The sequence below is a fragment of the Macrosteles quadrilineatus genome, unplaced genomic scaffold, assembly GCF_028750875.1.
Source record: "Macrosteles quadrilineatus isolate MER2022 unplaced genomic scaffold, UCM_ALF_1.0 Scaffold_12__1_contigs__length_5162894, whole genome shotgun sequence".
Taxonomy (NCBI): domain Eukaryota; kingdom Metazoa; phylum Arthropoda; class Insecta; order Hemiptera; family Cicadellidae; genus Macrosteles; species Macrosteles quadrilineatus.
In genome coordinates this window covers 73,949-95,177 of record NW_026542605.1, presented here as the reverse complement: position 1 = coordinate 95,177, position 21,229 = coordinate 73,949, and the positions used below count along the sequence as shown (strand labels likewise).

Below are 21,229 nucleotides of genomic sequence, written 5' to 3'. Positions count from 1 at the left end.
ATGATCATTTATTGACATAAATAAATCTTTTAAATGCTTAGCTACAATCATGACGTCAGCGAATGAATTACACAGTTCACAGTACTGTAATAGATCCGATTCTAGTTGAAGGACAATCAATGTTAAGAGTAGGCTAACAAGTTTGCTGACCGCAACAGTAATTGTGCCATCAAAACGTGGAACTGTTCACACCAGTTAACTGACTACTGTTCGGTTTACAATTCATTGGCTGCGTTGTTGTAATTATACCAATGTTCTGACAAACAAATATTGTGATTTGCTGAAGAAAATGGTATTTTGGTCCTTAAAATGGCATATTAGTTTTGTAATATCAACATGTATGGGAACAAGCTAGTGTAAACGACAAGATTTCATACAAAAATGTAAAATGAATTGTTAAATTAAATGGTTTCAAATTAAAAGTAGGGACAACGTATTTTATAAAGGTGTTATTGACTGAATAGATGAATTTTTACACGTATAAAAGCTACCCTTCCATATTGGCAATATATTTTGCTTTTCACTATAGTGTCGTTTTAGTTTTTCCAAAGGCAAGGGGCAGTTATGTTTATTATTATGAGTAGAAAACAAAAGATACGCAAGCACATATTTGTAAGCGGTGTGTATATATTTGAAAGTGTTACAGTTTATTATGTAAGTTAATCACGCATTGAAACAAAACACAGGTATCTATGTGGTATTTATTCTTAATAGGAGTATCACTTGTAGCATTAATTTCAATGACAAAAGTCATATACAATTTAATTTGTTCCAAAAAGGGCTACTAAAACCACAAAAGTTTGTAGGTTTGGTAAACGTTTGACTTTTCCTAATGAAATCTTGTACGTTTTCAAACATCCCAACAAAAATCAACTCACCACAGACTATTTTCAAACAAAAAACAATAACTCAACACCCATTAGCGAGGCGAACAGTTTTAAACACAAATAAACATTTTTAACGAGTCGGAGGTAAAGTAAGTTTCCACCCTCCCCGTAATCAATTAACACATGACTGATGCGTCCCTCAGGAATCGGCGAATTTGTGTCAACCGTAGACCTCGCTCAATCCATCCTCGTAGATCAAGCGGATTAATTACCTTGTAAAGGCAACCTTTGCTGTAATTACTTTACAAGACGTTCCTGTAAAGCCGGGTCCTCCAGCAAACCACGAGTGACGTGTATTTGATTGGTTCTGAGCGGGATTGACGAGATAGAGATTAAATAACACCTGAGCAAACCTGAGTATTGTGGTTGTCGTGAGGTGTATTTCGATGTTTTTAATATGTTTACATAAAAGTATTTGTCAATCAGTGATTGCTCCAGTCTGGATCCATCATTACCAAAAGTGAAGGATTAATTTCGTATACAAAGGATAAATATATTGAATCTTCACACATAATACCTTTTCCTACATTCACCCAACATAGTTGGCTTCCTTTCACTGATTATAGTACAGAAAGCTGCTAATTGCTGCCTTTACTTACTTTGTCGCACGGTTTATACGGCGCACACCGGTATTCCAACCAAACAACACAAAACTGCGGGGTTTTATTATGCACGTAATCCGTGTATGCTTGGAAATAGGTTGGCAACACAAGATACTACTATTATGATCAGCTGACTATTTATACTACGATTTAACCTGCCATTTCGTGTTTATATTCTATTTTCGTTCATTTGAACATAACCTAAAGTGTAGTATTTGAAAGAATAATTATAAGTAGGCTTCGTCTGCGGATAAAAGTAAACATACTATACCCATGTAGGGTCAATGGATTTTAGAATACAAATTTTACAAACTTTATTCACATAGCTTAATTGAGCTACCGTGAAAGTGCGTTGATTTCCTTGCAAATACTGATTTCTATCCACCACACCATCGTCAAGCTGAAAACACAACTCATGATAACCTACTGTACTGTAGTACGGACAACCCATAACAAAATCTAACAAAGAAGATACATATTTACATTGACTCACTTACACAGATATGTTTTATGTACACTTTAGTATCTCAAATTCAATGGTAAACATTTGAAGAGCTTAAAAATACAAACAATTTAGTAAATGAAGCGTTTTTATGCGCCTAATGGCTACGGTGAAAATTCAAATAAATTTAAATTTAAAATGTCCGTGTTTTCCTATGGAGAATAAGTCAACTTTTGTAGTTCGCTTGTTTATGAACATATTTTGACCAAATTTGGAAAATGCATTCATTTCATACTAAACTATTAACATTTTACAACAACAACAACAACAAAAAACACTTTTTTACCCTCCCTGTTGCAGCAAACCTAAGTACTCGTTAAACTAATTCAATTTAAATAGGGAATAAATGTGATATTTTTTGAGGAGATATTTTAGTGTAAATCCAATCAGGCAAATGGAAATTCGCTTAGTCTGCAGGTTAGCTGCGGCAGGGGTATTTTTTTAAAAATAGGTGAAAGCGTAAAGCGAATTAATATTTCCATATAGCAATGCAGCCCACTATTCAGATACATATCCACTTCACCCTATTGTATACAGACTGTACAAACAATCGTACAAACGATCAAGCAATGTTCCACCGACATTAGATCCCCACACGAACAAAGTCTGCCCGATTCCAATCCTATTTGTACGTGCGTGCCCCCCCCCCCAGAATTAGGGGGTTTTATATCCTGGAAGGATTAACGTCGGGTCAAGACGCAGGTACTCAAGGGCTACTTAGGGCAGAATTACCCATCGTCCCACTAAATCCTATTCGATGGCTGGGGCTGTTTTATTACTTTACTCGCATTTAATCCGACCAGTTAGACAAGCCCTAAGTGGTTTTTGATTACGTGTAACCCTTTACATTTTTATGCTGATAATTTGTAACCTTTTTATTTTCATTTAGGAAGTTCATATTCTCATTCTTCCATTGTCCTTTCCTCAACTAATGTGTTTTTGTGACTATATTTATATTGTTTTGTTACAAAAAAGTTCACCTACAGTATTTATGGTTCATAATATAAGTTTGAAAAGGATGTTCTCAATCACTAGGTAAATGTATACCTAATTACATCATATATTTAAGTCATGGTATGAGATAATTTTTTTACAAAAATCATAATACCACAAATTTATCTATAACATATGATGGTTTTAAATTTTTCCAAAACCTAAAGAACTCAATCTTCTACCAGCAATAAAACTGAGGAGGATTAATTACCAGGCGATATAATTTTTCAATTATCATTTCGCAAGTTCTAGTGAAGAAAAGGGAAAATTATATTCCCTAAGGTAGAAGCCTTCCGTAATGAATTTAATTAAGCGCAATGGCTTATACAAGGGATTAAGATCAAAGCTACAAGTCGAGCTTCAACAGAGCGAACGATATCTCGTCTTAATTTAATACATCCGCTATTAAAGGTTCGGATATGCTGATTAATATGTGCGTTGTTTTTACTGAGTGAAATGTATTTACAATACTGAAATTATATATCTTGATAAATACGTTCAAAAAGGTGGGGACATAATTTACTTAGTGATTCCTTGGGTCAAAATAAAGAGAAAATAATGAATAAAATTTTTGTCCAAAATAAGCTTCTTCAACCAGATATCCACCATTTCATATTTTTAACATAAACACTTTTATCGTTTTATCTTTTAATTTTTTCGACTAATCTTTATGTCAAATGGGATGTATGTTAAGGTAGCAACATACATCCCTAAACATAAAAAAAATAAAAATTTTCACTAAATTTTTTAATTGTTTTTATTATTTTTTTTTATTTTTTGGGGGGGGGGGGTTTGTTTACCCATGTTAGAAAAAAATTATCATCTTCATTCAACTTAAAATTTTAAAATGGTGGTCATTTTAATTTTTTAAACTCTAATTACACAAAATCAGCGGATTTTATGAAAAATTTCAAGAACACTTTTATTTAGAATTTTTAACTCCCTATCAAGCGTTACCGATTTAATAAAGATCGAATAAGAAATTCTATAAATATTACAGCTTTTGTTGAAAAATGGGACAACCCGGACCATCTTAGCCTTATTCTACCCCATTATACAAATAAAAATCGTAATATTTAAGCTATTTTTAAGTCGATATTTTTGAAATAGGTACCGTTTGATAATTAAAACCATTTTAAATTATTTTGTTGAATCAAGATGATTTTTTTCTAACACGTATCTTTTCTACCTAAACATATAAACCATGTTACATAAAGATCGTTTGAAAAACTGCAATGATAAAAATGTTTATGTACAAAATACAAAATGACGGATATCTGGATAACGAGGCGATTTTGGAAAAAAAAAATTCTTCTTGATTTTCACTTTATTTTGACCCAAGGATTCACTACGTAAATCATGTCCCACCTTTTTGAACACTCTGTATTTACACGCTGAAACAAAATAGAAACAAGAGAAACTATTAAAACATGTATACTGATTCATATATTTCCCGAAAATAAAAACCGATGGTGTATTGTATGTAATGAAATAATTCCAAACAGCATTGGAAATAAGGGTAGCGATAAAAGCACTCCATCAATAATGGTATCGATCTGGCGGTGTAACCGAGGTAATCCTACGGTACAACATTGCTTTCAGCCACAGTTAAAAACCAGCGCACATTTGTACCAAAGGTTGTTTGAACCATCATTGTAGGATCATACTTGCAATTAGGGGCGAGGAATTGATTAAATGTCTCAGCGAAATTATTATGTTTTCTGTAAATTTATGAAACTTTGGCCAAGTGTAAGGAAAAATTGCTTTCAAATAAAACAGTAGTGTTAAGTAATACATTTTCCTGTGTATGTTAAACCGAATTGTAAATAATAATTAGTAAATCAAGTTAATAAACTATAGATTTTCATACGTGGCCCCGTGTCACATACAGTTGATAGCTCTTGTCTTGCGACAATGAATAAAGTGATAGCAGAGGCTTAGGTAAGTGCAAAGAGTACATATTTACAACGAATTTATATCATGGGATTGAGTAAATGAAACTATAATAAAATGGGTTATTTTCATTTAATTTACTACCAATACTTTTTTAATTGCAAATTCAGATATTTTTACAGTTAGCCTAGTTATGATTATATCAATTATAAAATAAAACTATTCTAAACTAACCTAACCAACCAAACTTTCTAATTACGAAAAAAATACTGGTAGTGAATAAACGTAAATGCAATAAAAGGTAGAAGTGAATTAACGGAAAAGTACCATAAAATGTATTTCTTAATATTTGTTTACAATGGGATTACTACATTAGTACAATAGAAATATGTATTCACAACTGATGCCTTTTAGAGGGGGCTTAATGGCAATTGATTGGGTGTACAAAGTGGTGTGAAGTAAGTGTAATGCATTGTAATTACAAGTAGTGCCTGTAGAAAAATGTTTAACAAAGTGCAATTACCTACACAACGATGTAATATGCGCAAGAGCAAAAATTTGTATTTACATATTCTTTGGGGTTATCCTAGTAGAATTGAAACTTAGGGGTTGGATAGTGTTTAGATTAGTAACGTTGCAAATTAATTTATACTGGTTCCTCAAGATGGGGTGCAAAGAACTATATAATTACAACTAATGGATGGAGGATAGGGCTTAAGTAAGTTCATTTAATTGCAATATGTGTTTACAACCGGTGCCCAGAGAGGGCTTAACTAAATCCAATCGCATTTTGTATTACAACTAGTTACAAAAGAGGGATGGCTAAATGCAGTTGCATTGTCTATTTACAACTGGTTACAGGATATAGGTAAATAGCTGAAAATTGCATATTTGCTTACAATTGCGTTCTATAGTGCAATGGCAATATCTATTTCAAACTGGTACCAACAGGAAGAGGGCTTAACGAAGAGCAATTAGTAGTAATATATGTTTACAATTGGTCAATAGGGAGGGATTCAATGCATAAAAGGTTATATCCACGTAATACTAGAATACCTACACGAAAAACGTTGCCAGTTTTGTAGATTTATATCATACTGAGATTTTAACTACATAATATAACCCCATTTTAAAATTACCACACCATGAGCCTTTATGACTGCTATATTATATGAATTTGTTTACCCCAGCCACTACCCTTACAATGATCGTCTGCTGCAAGTCTGCACACTGTTGCTCACAGTATCACTTCTCGAGCACGTCGCTTTCCTCCCCCAACTAAATCCAATTTCCTCCCTCGCTCCAATCTGCTCCTCACCGGTGTAATCGTTTCTTTCATTTTTTCTTTGACAATTGATACGGCCTTGATGTAGTTACAGCTACATCAATCCTTTAACTTTTATTGGTAGGCTAAGCTGTAAAAATGTCTTGTAATATGCAATTTTTATATATTTATGACTGGGTTATTGGATTTTTTACTGGATTCATGGAAAATGTAGTTATGTAAATGTATTTTTAACTGAGTTTACTAAGTTATTTTGTTCAGTCATTTATTTTAAGCAGCTGAAATTATTGTTCTGTTTAGCTGTATGTTTTAGTTAGTTCAGTTTTGCTTTAGAGGATCTTTGGTTGGGATTAGTGGTTTGAATTGCGCATTTGCTAAGGGCTTAAACATAATTTCGAACCAAATAAAATATTTGCAGGCACCTAATTTAGCTTTTTTGTTAAATTTATTGAAGACAATACATCATTTGAGTTATTAAATTCTCTGATACGATTATACATTTTAATAACCTACAATGTTCTTTTTATGTTTAAGGTTAAAAAAGGCTAGACGAACTCAATTATTTTTAAATCATATAAAACACATCTAGTGTCGACCACTGATACAATACTGATACAATTTTAACGATATACCACGGTAGTAAATCGATATGTATAGTTTCAACTACAAAATATATATTCGCAAGATATAATGCAGGCTACGCAGGCGGTCAGGGAGAGAGGCTTTGCTGCCCCAGAAGTCAAAGCTGGCTTGTTTCACGTACTTAACCGTACCACTAGAGATGTGTTTTTGTACTCGAGCCAAAGTCGGCCTCAATAAATACAAACGTCCAAACGTTCTTGCTGCTGAACTAGTCTTGAAACTCAAGTATTCCTCTTGGACTGATTTAGTTTTATAAGAAATTATTGGTTAAATAAGAAAGGCATAATATGAGAAATTGGGGAGAATCTGTGGCTCAAAATGTTTATATGTAGAATGAATTATGTTACCAATTAATTAGCGTAATGAATTTAAACCCACTACGTAATGAAGGTCCATTATTTATTTAGTAACATTTCACACGATCGAGTACCACATTAAAATTTTACTGCAAAGTTAAATGGTGAATGTAAGGATGTGTTAGGTATATGGTTCTTCAATTTGCATCACACCAAAAATATAAGAAATTAAACCAGTGCAACTTGAATACATTTGAAGGGGTGATTACAAATATTTAAACTATTGAGAGAGGGTTTGGTATTATAGGAGAAATAAGGTGTATTTCAAAGCAAACCAAATTTTATAGTACGTTTTATAAGGTCAAGTCCTAAGGTTATGTTTATTTTATTTTTTAGCTATTATATCAGTGGAATATTCTAAAGAGGACATTATACGCTTTCAAGTGAAAGCTGTCCAAACCTCCGTACCCCTCAAATTTCTTAGATATGCCGGATCAACTCCTCTCACACCATAGTACGAGACGCTAACGTAAAAAATTCACGACCATATCTTTCAGGCGAACGCTGAAATAACTTTTCTATTTGCTCAACTCGTGTATTTGTAGCTATAATTCTCTATAGGGTGACTTTGACTCAATCGCATCCGCACGCATTGTACGTACTCGTATGCATTAAAGCGCAAATGCGTCACATTATTTCCACTTGTTGGTCAAACGTTTACCCTCGCCTGTCTAGTGTGTACTGACCACTACACGATGACTGGTCGGATACTCCAGTGTGCCTGTCAAGTGTCTGTATACAGTCTAGGCTAGGTGATGTATGCACGGAGAATACTATGGGGGAATAGGAGCAGTTATTTGAATGTTGAAATAGTTACCTGAGAATGTATCGTCTTGGATGTTTACATCAGTGTGAAAAATGGTGAAACAGGAAACAATCTTTGTAATTACAAACAGTCAACAAGCACAAAAAGAAGGTTGAGGGAAGAAGAATTCTATTAAAAATTAAAACATTTTTCTATTTCACAGTATTCACAGTAATACTTGAAAATTTCCAGAAAATAATTTGAAACAAAACACCTTTTTCATGAAAGTATTAGGTTTGTGGGCTTTGAGTGGAGGGGACTATTTTTAAATATTGGTGACTCCGAGTTAAAATCTCTGGAATGATTTATTAGTTGAGTTTACGTACCAAACGGTGTGAAGAAAATAGATCAGATAAGGGTCAGTTCCTCTTCAGTAAGAATAAGGAATTTTACTTCTATATAAAAAAAATAACAACGAGAACCTACTTAGAGAAATAGTTTATAGAAAAATGTTGATGGCTTTGAATAAAAACTACGATTGCAAAGAGTCTTATAGATAAATAATCAGCCATTTATATGATTGCGAGAGAGGTAATTCGTAAGAAGGTCTTTTCCTATTCCTTGAACTGACTATCATTGATGACTAATTATAATTTTTGAATTTAAGGACATTGTTGGGGCATTGAATGCCCCTAAATCGACCCTAATCTTAGAGTACTATGGTGATGGTGGTGGGGGTATTTGTGCGGGAGCGACGGTGAAGAATGTTGGCCTGAGAAGAATTTTTGAAGGACGAAGATCACCTCTTCAAGGATAGACGTTTGTGATGATACATTAAGAAAATATATAGTTTATTCCTACCTGGTTCTTGCCCTTGAGCACCAGGACGTTGGTGACTCGGCCGAAGGGGATGCCAAGGTGGATGATCTCCGCCTCAGTGACCTCATTGGGGATATTGCGGATGTGTATCACCTTTGATGGCTTGTTCTCTCTCGTCGCGCCGTTCGATTTGTCCAGCTTGGCCTGCAAACAATACAAAACACATAGGTTACTGTTAGGCCCCTGAATATGTGGTTTGACCTAGAAATAATTAGAACACAGATGAAACCATTGTTGTTCGTTAGTGAAAAGTATTGAAAATAATATATCAAAAGTCTCCAAAAATATCTTTGGTGGAACACCACCATTTTTCCAAAATGGCGGCCAAATCAAGTAGTTTTTTGCTTTTTATTGAAATTCTGACTTTCCAGTCAATATTGGTGAAAAGTCGTCAATACATTTAATGTTCCTCCTGAAATTACCTTTAAAATGATACCAAATACATGTCCCTACAACAAAAAATAAACCCCGTACAAATAATAAAATATTTCAAATAAAAATATATGTTATAAATTAATGTAATAGTCCACCAAACTAAAAAAAACCAGACACAGGGATCGTATAAAAATTTGCAAGTAAACATTTTATGGTTTTATTTTTATTGTTGTGGTGTGCAGAGTGACATACCAAAAGTTGCAAAAATCAGTCCACGGGAAACCCCTAAATTAAGGAAAAAATGGCGGCTTTTTCCAATATTGGACAAATTTTGCAACAAAAGATACCACATGTTTTTTTGCACATTTTTCGAGATATTGACTTGGAACCACGACCGATATTTATTGGATGGTCCGTACTTAATTTCAATAGGGAACGCTTTTTGGGCCGCCATCATGGATCAGCCATATTGGATATAAATATTTTTTAATGTAATAATAGTGTTGTGACACATCATTATGAACTAGATTTCCACGCTGATTTCAATGCTGAAATCCGTTTTTAAATAAGTTTATTCGTTGCTTAAGATATATTAAAACGAAAACTCTCCCCTATACATCAGTTATGGACGTATTGTAAGTTACTTTGAAAATGTGTTTGGATTATTTTTCTCCAGGTATTATTATTGCTTGCAGTTCGTTCTAGCCTTAAAATATTCAGTGATAAAAGATCTTTCATTTTTGTTAGCTTTCATTTTGTTTTATTTATAGTTAAAACAGACTAGTTATAGACGAGGTACAAACCCCAACACAAAATTAAATTAAACTTTTTTATCAGTTTTTGTTAAAAGATTTATATCTCGGGTTGTTAATATGTTAACAAGTTCATTCTGGTATCAAAGTACTCAGTAAATGTTTGGCTTTAATTTTATTGATTATTAAATGACACATGACAAATTTAAAACGAATCATGTAGGCCACCTTCAATGAACTATTGAGTGAATTATTGTTATTTTGAAATTTGTCTTTAGTTAAAGACATTTATCCCCAATTCTAAATAACTCCCAACAAGGAATCCATAGCTAAAATAAAAGTCAATACTTGAACGAATAGCTATGACGAGTTTTTCCCGTTTTCACTCTGCACAACATTACAAAATAAAACCATAAAACGTTTTGTTGAAATTTTTTAAAGGCCATATCCTATATTTATCTAAATATAATTTCCAAGTTACACAGTTACAGTTATTTATAAGTAAAGTTATTTGTTAGTCATATGTACCATCAGTAAAAACACCACTCCCAATCTGTTGGATCTGCTGGTGAACTATTTCCACGCCATACATGAACCTGATAGTACAACCTTAGACTGTGGTAGTTTTCAATGTGTTTTTAAATTGTCAAAGTACGAAACGTCCATAAGAAATGTATGGGGGAGAGTTTTCGTTTTTATATATCTTGATGTGTCACAACACTATAATTACATTAAAAAATATTTATATCCAATATGGCAGATCCAATATGGCTGATCCAAGATGGCGGCCCAAAAAGCGTCCCCTATTGAAATTAAGTACGGACTATCCAATAAATATCGGTCGTGGTTCCAAGTCAATATCTCGAAAAATGTTCAAAAAAACATGTGGTATGTTTTGTTGCAAAATTTGTCCAATATTGTGAAAAGCCGCCATTTTTTCCTTAATTTAGGGGTTTCCCGTGGACTGATTTTTGCAACTTTTGGTATGTCACTCTGCACACCACAACAATAAAAATAAAACCATAAAATGTCTGATTTTTTAAGATTGGTGGACTATTACATTAATTTATAACATATATTTTTATTTGAAATATTTTATTATTTGTACGGTGTTTATTTTTTGTTGTAGGGACATGTATTTGGTATCATTTTAAAGGTAATTTCAGGAGGAACATTAAATGTATTGACGACTTTTCACCAATATTGACTGGAAAGTCAGAATTTCAATAAAAAGCAAAAAACTACTGGATTTGGCCGCCATTTTGGAAAAATGGTGGTGTTCCACCAAAGATATTTTTGGAGACTTTTGATATGTTATTCACAATACTTTTCACTATCGAACAACAATGGTTTCATCTGTGTTCTAATTATTTCTAGGTTTTGCTATTTATTTTCTTATTTTAAGGCGCCTATGTATGTCATCAGAGAGTGGGTAGGTAGTATCTTCGCCTGCAAACAACACAAAACACATAAGTTACTGTATGTCATCAGAGAGTGAGTAGGTTCGCCTGCAAACAAAACAATACACTTAAGTGACTTTGTCAAGTAATCTGAGAGCGAGTCTGTAGTTTGTGGGTTGATGTTAGGTAAGACTTGTAAAAGGAGAGTAACGTATATGAGCTTAGGAATTTGAAGAACAGGAAAGGCAGCGCTAGTAGACCGATTGCACAAGGGAAATAATTCAACTTGAATAAACATGTTTATGTGCGATTTTAAAGTTCTTGAAAGTAAGTGTAAAACTTACAAAAAACAAATAACACAAGGGATACGATTCTTTTAATAGCATAAAATAAGATTGTTGTTTACATGTAAAGGTTTAAAGTATAGCAGTACATAAAGTAAAAAGTTTTTTTAAGTAGTAGAATGAAAAAGGTTGACACAACAAAATGTGGGTGTGTTTTATCAATCCGACACAGGCTTTGCAAATTTGTAGCGACAACAATGGGTAGGAAAGTGTATTCACGCACCAAACACTAAGGATTTAATTTTACGTACAATATTAGGTGCCATAAAAACACTATTAAACATTATATTTTCACGTTCCACCAGATATACCAACCTTTCAAGCATACTAGCTCTCAATTGTGTGTTTTTATATAGTAATTTAACTATACATAATACTTGTATGATGAAATATTGTATTATAAGGCCGTGGGATTGACCACAAGGCCATCAATGGCCACAGGATGCGGTGAGCGGTGTACCGCACCCTTAGTAACATACTGACCCATCTCCCCCCCCCCCCAACTTGTGTATGACGTCACAGCATGGGGTGGGAAATCAAGGGAGATCTGTAGAGCTCCACCGCTATATTGCAAGAACAATACCCCCCATTATCACAGGTGTTTTGGGAAACTATAAGAATTGTTACGATTATCAATGCAATTTTTTAACTCCCGTATTATCAGTTCATGTGTTGTAACAATTTAACTCATGCAGTAAAGCTGTGCTGTATTCTCAAATTCTGTATAAGTCAAAGTAACTTACTATATGAGTCGATTGCAGTCATCAAACGTATTATTTAAGAAAAATCTTCAAGAGCAAATTGTATTGAATGGATAAGCAATTTAAGAAATATTCTCGACTTTCCTTTCCGCTAAACGATCCAGAAGTTGTTAGTTACGTAAATAATCACACGAAAATTAAACTGAAAAACTACCAAGCAATAGTACAAAAAACACGAAAGAAAGTAACAGTCAAATCAAAAGTCAGTCTCACTATTAAAGCAAAAATCAATACATTAAATACGCAACTGTAAATACAATAAAAACTCCACAATAATTGTAAACGAAAACTGTATTTTAAAACCGGCGTAAACAGAAGTAGCAACAAAACAATGACGTTAACCAACATATTTACCCAGTTAGCGCGGACAGTTTGCGTTTTGGCGGGACGAGGGGGAGGGACCACAAATTAACGAGGGATATGCAGTTAATAATGGCGATTGTGGGGAAAACTGTGGTGTTGTCTAACATAACATTGGTTATGGCAGAGCGGAGTGTGGACAAACCCTGATGTTATTGTACGAGTCCCCAGGTACTCCAAACCAAGGGTACGGGGGGAGGGTAGCCCCAGGCTAGTCCATGTTGCCACAACATTGCCGATCCTGCTACATGGCACATGCACAAACATACGCTAGCCCTTGGCGAAATTCGGTGTTCAGTTTTTCTCATAGGAGTTGTTTTTAAGATTTTTCAATTAATTATTTATTGTCAAGAGGATGTAAGGGTGTACTTTTGTCTCTGTCAGAATGTAGAATCAGAGGTAGAAGTCTCATACTGAATATTTTATTGTATAACCTTTTTTAAATACATGGATGCACCGTATAACACATTTTAAATGTTCGAAACAGTAAATCAAGGTAAAGTTTAACAACACTTGCTAAGTCTTGTAAATTTCGTGAGGCGTCTAACTGAGTACAAAAACGAGTTTAAGAAAACGTTTATACAATTAGGGTTAACAAATTATGTTTTATCAATTTCTCAAATGCATTCTTTCAACATCAAAATAATCTATAGATTTCAGTTCCTATTTAAACGTGCTTCGTAATGTTAATCGATTGTATACAAAATGTATAACCCTAAAACACTATTTCATTGTAAATAGGAATAATAATGGAAATAATTCATCATAGAGCAACAATTAGCAACGACTTCACGTTAATGGTAAAACATTTAGTTTAGGTACGTTTGGTATTCAGACCCCCTAAAAATTTAGAAACCACAAAACAGCAATCAAACATACAAGCAATGTAGCAATATCGACAAAGAATAAACAGATCCGAAACACTTTCTGATAAAATAATCAAACGAAATCGCGAGGATAACTTTTAACGAGGTAACTTGGGAAGGAGAAGGAGTCGAAACTCGAGCGATGCAAATAAGCAGTGGTAGGCTACAAAGCTACGTTTCATTAGCTTTAAGGGGCTTTGGAGTGGAGATCAAATATACAGTCTGTGGTTGGTTGTCATACGCCAAGGACAAATGAAACGATAATGTGATGAGCATTCGATGCGATAATGTTTAGTGCTGGAATTGTTATCTATGTGATCGTTGGGTACAGGTAATCCAAAAATGATGTGATATCGTTGGGTGCGATTATTTTATTTTTTGTGTACTGTATGATACCGGTGATAAGATTATTTGAAAGACATTTCGATGAAATATAATATTTAGTGTGGTATGATACACATTTTATTTACCTTTTTAGTTGTGATACCGATAGATACGATAACGAGAAGGTATTACAAATAATGTTATACTTCTTGTTACGATTAAGTAGTATTGTTCGTATACGAAAACATGAGGCTCTCTGACACGACAGTAGTGTGATAACAATTTTATATGATTTTATAATACTTTACTGCGATTTAATAGGAATAGGCCTATGTGATACGATAACATAATAGTGACACGAGGATCGAATACAGATATTGACAAAATTGTTTTAAATTAGATTATTTAACCGTGTTCCATTATTGAACGGAAGGCATGAAGTAAAAAGATGCAAATAGAAAACTAAACCCGTAAATATCAAAGTTGACTATTTAAAATGCGGGGCAGGGAAGGTTCACGTTGAATGCCCTAAGAAGTTGAGTGGACACAAATCCAGTGTTTCTTTTAAATTTCTGATGACGGAAAAGAATTATGTAAATTAGACTAAGATGACAATCTTTTTAAACATAATACGTGATCCAATCACAGTATAGCTGTGCTCGTGCAAGCAACTATGAAATGTTGGAGTAATGAGTAGTGTATAAGAACAGGCTGATCTTGCCATTAACCCCATAATATCATAGCACGTAATTATAATAAACTACTTAGCTATTCAGATATAAGATAGAAACTAATCCTTCGTCGATTAAATGCGAGTATTCTTCCATTAACATACAAGGACTACTTTATTTTTTTTTATTATTTTTTTATTATTTGAATTAAATACGATCAATTGTATTGAGAATTTATGATCGGGCAACTACTGAACCATCTAACCTAGTAAAGTTTTAATTAAAAAATTAATTCCACTCTATGCTGAACTAACACAATTATGTTTATTTTACCGGTATATAAATACACAGAGTTATTTTAAATGAACCAATAGTATCCCGAGCGTTACAATATACATGTTTAAGCTATTCTTAACACGTATTCAGCTATATGTGATTACACAAAAGGTTATCCACCGTTACATCTAAAACATTACGTACGTCCTGTAGCCAATATTACGTTAAATTTAGTTTATTGTTAAAGCGCCATGTACAGTTATGTTTCGGCTGTACTCGTTTACAATATTGATGGCAAGTCCACTGCAAACGACTGTTGACAGTGGTCACGTATATGTTTAGCGACTGAGTCACGTACGCGCTATTGGCGACAATCGGTCACAATTGCTATTGTTGGAGGTCACGTAAATAAACACGATTGATGCTAGCGAATCGGATCATCCCATTGTAAAAAAATGTTGTTGGTTACGCACATTGTATTACCGATAGTTACGAGTTACGAATGTGTATTCAAGTATTAGTGAGTCACGTACAATATTTTCGATAAAACTTATATATATATTTTCGACATTATTATAAATATATATATATATTTTCGATATACTTCGAGATTAGTACGGACATCCTATAGTGAGTCACGTAAAATATACGCACATCCCAATGATAATGAGTCACCTAGATTTATTATCGATACAGTATACCCTATTGGAGAGCGAGCTGGCGTAGTGGTTAGAGCGCTGGACTTCAGCCCCTGAGGTCCCGGGTTCGATCCCCGCCAAGTCACCAATGGATTTTAAGTGATAATGCCGCAACCCCTAGGTCTAGCCTGAAGTAACGTGAAAATCCCAGGCTCGTGCCTAGGACAAAAAAGTATACCCTATTGTTAGCAAGTCACGTAAATTCCGTTCATTGATTGTTACAGAGTCACGTACAGCATTATCGACAAAGCGTCACGTACGTCACGTGTGCACAGAGTGAGACACACCACATGTCACCCGCTGGCCTCCCTTTGACGACCCCAGTTGTTTACCAAGGGGCAAACAGGCGACGCCCCTATACAGACGATACTCCTCACATTTACCAATTAGCTGATTCCCCAAAGGGTTGCAGCCCAAGGGGTTGGAGCTTTACTGTGTTTGATTGTTGGGAGCTAAATGAGAAAAATGTTAAATAGGGTTGATACCTTTTTTGCGCTAGATCTTGCGGTGACAAGTTTTAGTTGTTCAGGATGTTAGAATGTGTCTTTTTACATCTGTTTAGTGACGGGGTTTCCTCAGTTTTTATTTTTATAGAACCAAAGCTCATCTAGCAATTAAGATCCAATCATTGTATTAAGCTACGTGATTACACACTAAAATCCGGAAACATAAGATATTTCATTAAAAAATCTGACAACAGATCTCATAGCTAAAATAAAATTACTACTAGATTGCAATGCATAAATATATTATTATAGCCGATTTTCATCCGAAAACCAATCAAATAGAATCAAACAGACGAGTTATTCCCTCTCGCTTCAGTTAGGAGCTTGAAGATTAATGTGTACCTCGAGTCGCGGCCAACTTCTCAAATAAGGTGACTGCAATGAAACTGAGTTCTCCAGGGATCTCGCTTGTGTCATATTTTAAATTCCCGGTACAAGGGAATCCAATTAGAAGCTCGAGGTTCCGCTTCCTTTTCGGAATTAAACATCTTCGTCGCTCCTGCCTCACCTGGACGCTACCCTCCGAAAACCGCGTATAATTGGCGCGAAAAATAATAATAGTCATTAACTATTTTTTGCAAACCATTTTTCTCGGTTTTAATTTACCTCTACGATTTTGATTAATTGTTACGGGCGCACTGAATTATCGCGGAGGAGGGAACAGTTTATCTTTATTATACAATCACTTCTGTTTTATTAGCACACTCCGCTTTTATTGCGTGTATTTATTTCCATTCGTGCTCGTTTGAAAATGTTACTGAGCAGAACGGACGTTTAGAATTTGCTTTATGAGTTACACATTTCATTAACCATTCGTTGTTTTTGGCAGGAAGCCTTTTTTATAGCTGATATGCTGTATAATTTGCATAGGTGATTTAAGTTTTTTTCCGACATAATTCACATAACTTATGATAAATATTCTTTGCATGAATCATTTCACAAATCTCTCTGTAAGTATGTACAACAGTAAGGTAACAATAATTATGCGTTTTCAAAATACAAGAATCGATAAAACACTTTCAAACATCAAACTGTCATTGCAAATAAAATTCGACATAACTAAAAATACACGCTTTTACCAAACGTACCGTCAAAATTCGGAAAGGGATTTTTAATTTAAATAACCGAACACACTTGTTACGGCCACATTGTTTGTCCAAAGTGGAGAGCACTTGAAAAGAGAGATCGTTTATTGAAATCCAACAACAAAGGACCATCGACCCGCCAAGCTGACCAGTAATTAACAGCTGATTGTTGTTTTTGTCGTCGATCAGCTGATCGGCTTTGTAGTTCCCCCAGCGTACAGCATGCGTTAATGTATGAATCATACGTGACATGTTACTTGACCTGACCAAATCACTGGGAAAATAAACAGCTGATTCTGTTTTATATTGTCAATAGCTGAATAGCGTTGTTAAATAAAATCATGTATGTGACCTTCAACTCGATTATGACGAACGTGAAAAATTAATTTCTTCAAATAGATGTACAACGTTTGGATTGTCTAATTAATGTTTTAGTATTGAAAATTAAGTTAATGACAATACCTAAATTACAAAAGGCCTTTTTACACATAACCCTAGAAATAGAAGATGGTTTGAATATACAATGAAAATACACAAAGCCCAAATACCGTAGTCGCTGGGTAAGAATTGAAACGATTACACCTCAAAACAAAAATCAAGTTAATCAGTGTGTTTACACATGTATTGTATAGACTCTTAGATTAGTCAGATGATAGTTAGCATAACTTAAAAACCACTAAAACAACTTAAGAACAGTTTTGCATTTTGTTTTCGCGAATTACATGATTTTTAAACTGTCAAATTATCGAACATAAATTGACGTTGTATGTATATTACTTCAAATCTCGGTGCATACTACACGTGAGAGATGAATACATACATACAAACCATCGGAACATTCTGCCATTCTACACGACTTGTATTTGAATTGCTGATTTTAGTTTTCAGAACGCTATTCTTACGTAACCGAACGTCGGTGGATCGACTTGTTCTGTCTACCAAAGTTTGCTTTAACATTTCGTTTTTGAATATATTTTTATATTTTTATAATCAATGATAAGTTAGTTGCGACTGTAGCTATTCTGTTTTAAGCGAGATGTTTCCCAAAATAACACAAATTCGACAATTTTAACCAAAGTATATTACTATTATAATAAAATCCTACATTCAAGAGCTGCTTAAAAAAAGGCTGTACTATGACATTACTCTATAACATAATTACATTCAAACGATTCTTATAAATTTCTCACAGTTTGGTGTGGCAAGAGAGGTTGTAAATTAATATTGTGTAAAAGAAAGCCTGTGTTAGAATGAAGTGGTAAATAAAAAAATATGGTGTCTAATACAGGCTGAATGATTACCAATAATAAAATCCCCTGTTTCATATAGCTGAAAAACTAAACTTGTGTACCTAAATAATTCAATAAACGTTGTTTTATTTTCTAAAGTTATTCCGCCAAGTTGAAAGCACAAATTGAAAGATACACAACTGTACAACAGAAAACACTTCAAAGCGATTCAAAATTGTTGTATCTGGTATAAACTAAGATAGTTTTATTGCATATTATTAAAAAAAGTACAAAAGTTTCCAAAGTCCTGTCCGCTGCTAGTTAAGGAGAAGTTAGAAGGGAATTGTGTTTCCAAGACAATTAGATTTGTTTCTGAAGCACTTTGTTTTACATTCGTTCAGAGGGGAAGACTCAGTCAGTGTGTCTGGCCAACGACACTCGGTATCTGAGTAAAATAGTGTAATCATGATGTGCTCAAGAGCACGAGATAACTATGGTCCAGTGCATTCGGTAAAAGCATGTTTAACCATTGTATTCAAACTAGGGAAACACCAACTACATTTAGGGTAACAAACACTTAAAATTAATAAATTACTAAAAACAAATTATTGAACGAGTACTGTCCCCTGAATTGTCAACAAAAAATATAAGTTCTAGATAATAAGCTATTATCTTTAAAGAAATCTAAAATTCAAGCATTAACTTCAATTATCGTGGTTTACTAATGAGAAATAAAATCAAATTCGAGAAAAATTTAAACGATTTTACGATAGTTTGCTAAGCCAATGACAAAAAAGTACAAGTAGTTTATCATTTTTAGCAAATTGTAGGGTGAAATTTTATTGTAGGTAATCCGCAATCCAGAGATAGTTCTAAGCTAGGGGGGGGGGGTTCATACGTTAAGCTCATAACTTCCAGGTCACAGAATAATTATTTAGCCGATAGACATTAAATATTGCCAAATTTAAACTCTGACTCTATGTACAAACTCCAACTCTTTTAGAGGTGTGCACCCATCAACAATACTGCTGTAATCTATCAACCTTATAAAGTGACAAAGTTAATACTTTTAACTACACCACGTAGGCTATAATAGTTTAACTGTGCAAATAGCCGTTGTAGGTTTTAACTTTAGGTACAGCTCTTTATTAAAATATGAACTCTTTGTCAACAATTTGTTTCAGAGAAAGAAAATGTTCAAACATTGTTCCGAAGGAGAGACGTCACCTGTTAGAAATAAGAACTTCCGAGCGAAACACCTTGTCGCTAAGCTAGCAACTGTAGCATACATTTAATTTTACTTTCTTTGTAATTCTTGGAACTCGCTCTCCTGAAGGTGTTCAGTCTCCCGAACTCGCGCAGAAAATATAAAAAACTCAGAGTATATACACACAGCTTAATGTGCTTCAAGAGTTTCGATACAACAAAAAAGTGAAGATCCAAAACTCACTAACTGTAAACTGTCTCTTGACTCATAAAATTCAAGAGAAGTTTCGATGACTGGAGTCTGGTTTGGGAATTAACTTTTAGTGAGGAGCGTTTCGATATACCTTGGTAAAATAAATCAAGAAATTCGTAAACTCAAATCATTATACAGAGAATGGCAAGTTATGATAAGCATAAATTCAAGTTACAAGAGTTATTTTGAAATATCATGATGTTTGGTAGAGCAGTAGAAGTGTGAGCATAAAAACTCAGGAAAACGTCTATAAACATTTACACTCAACTAGAGTTTAATACATGTTGAGATTGCAGTGGTAGAGTATTACAAATAACCTACAGTTTAAAATAACTTTTCAGTAGGTGGTTCACTATCCCAGACCAAAAATTATTTATCGAGAATGACTAAGAACGTAGTCATTCAAGGTTTTTTAAATAATATTTTTCCTACTGTATTGCTTTCCAACAACGAGATTTGGCTACAAATAATCTCTATAATGCTACAAGAAATCGTAAAACATTTGTCCTGTTATATCACAATGCAAACGATGACCTTCTTTTGCAAAAAGTATTAAATCTCAATTTGTATAGCTTGGTCTTTAAAGGATGCTATTCCCTTTGGAACGGTTACTCGTACTATTTATTACACACAACCGTAAACTTTCATTACTATGCACCACACTTGAACTCGCGTGTAAATGATAACTGCACATTACTATGCACCACATTACTACTAGTATGTAATTGATTACTAAACATTACTATGTCGCGAGTGTTGGTGATAAAGCTAGTCACGTGAATAACTCTATAAATGTCAACTCGGTAATGTTTCACAATACCACATCATAATCCCGACCAAACATCACATTACACTGGAAACCTTCGTGCCGTTCTGCCAAGTACGAATACGAGCTATGTATATAATTACTGTATACATTTTCTAAATTTGAAGGTGTGTTATTCTTACCAAGTAATCATTGTGCCCCTCGTCTATTCGGATAGTTTACCAAACAATTAAGATTGCACAACCAACCTATTCACCTACCGCAAACAAAGCTACACCAAACAGTAACATGTGTACAATAGGCAACATGTTAACAAACCGGCAGAACAATGGCGCGAACTTGGCAAGACAAACACTCAAGTTGGCTACGGCCGACCGATCTGAACAATAACTGAAAAAGATTTCATCGAAATAACACGTGTAAACAAAGTGGGCATGAATGGAATCCTGGAGCCTGTTTACAAAAGTTGGGCATTGGTTTCATCACTCGAGGGGCACGTACGAACAGCCGATTCTCGTCCATTCCACCTCTATCGGTGTTAAACTGTTGGATTTTTTGTGAAAAGGAGCCGTG

The 21,229-nt window shown here is 34.1% G+C and overlaps 1 protein-coding gene across 4 annotated transcripts in view; it reads right to left on the bottom strand.

The window, feature by feature from the left end:
- The window catches only part of LOC129004843 (polypyrimidine tract-binding protein 2), a 122,388-nt gene that overhangs the window by 86,582 nt on the left and 14,577 nt on the right, over window positions 1-21,229 (bottom strand). For all 4 annotated transcript variants that reach the window (XM_054433499.1, XM_054433503.1, XM_054433502.1 and 1 more), the window contains exon 2: window positions 8,767-8,928. In XM_054433499.1, the coding sequence (XP_054289474.1) occupies window positions 8,767-8,928 (162 nt within the window). The remainder of the gene's footprint in view (window positions 1-8,766; window positions 8,929-21,229) is intronic.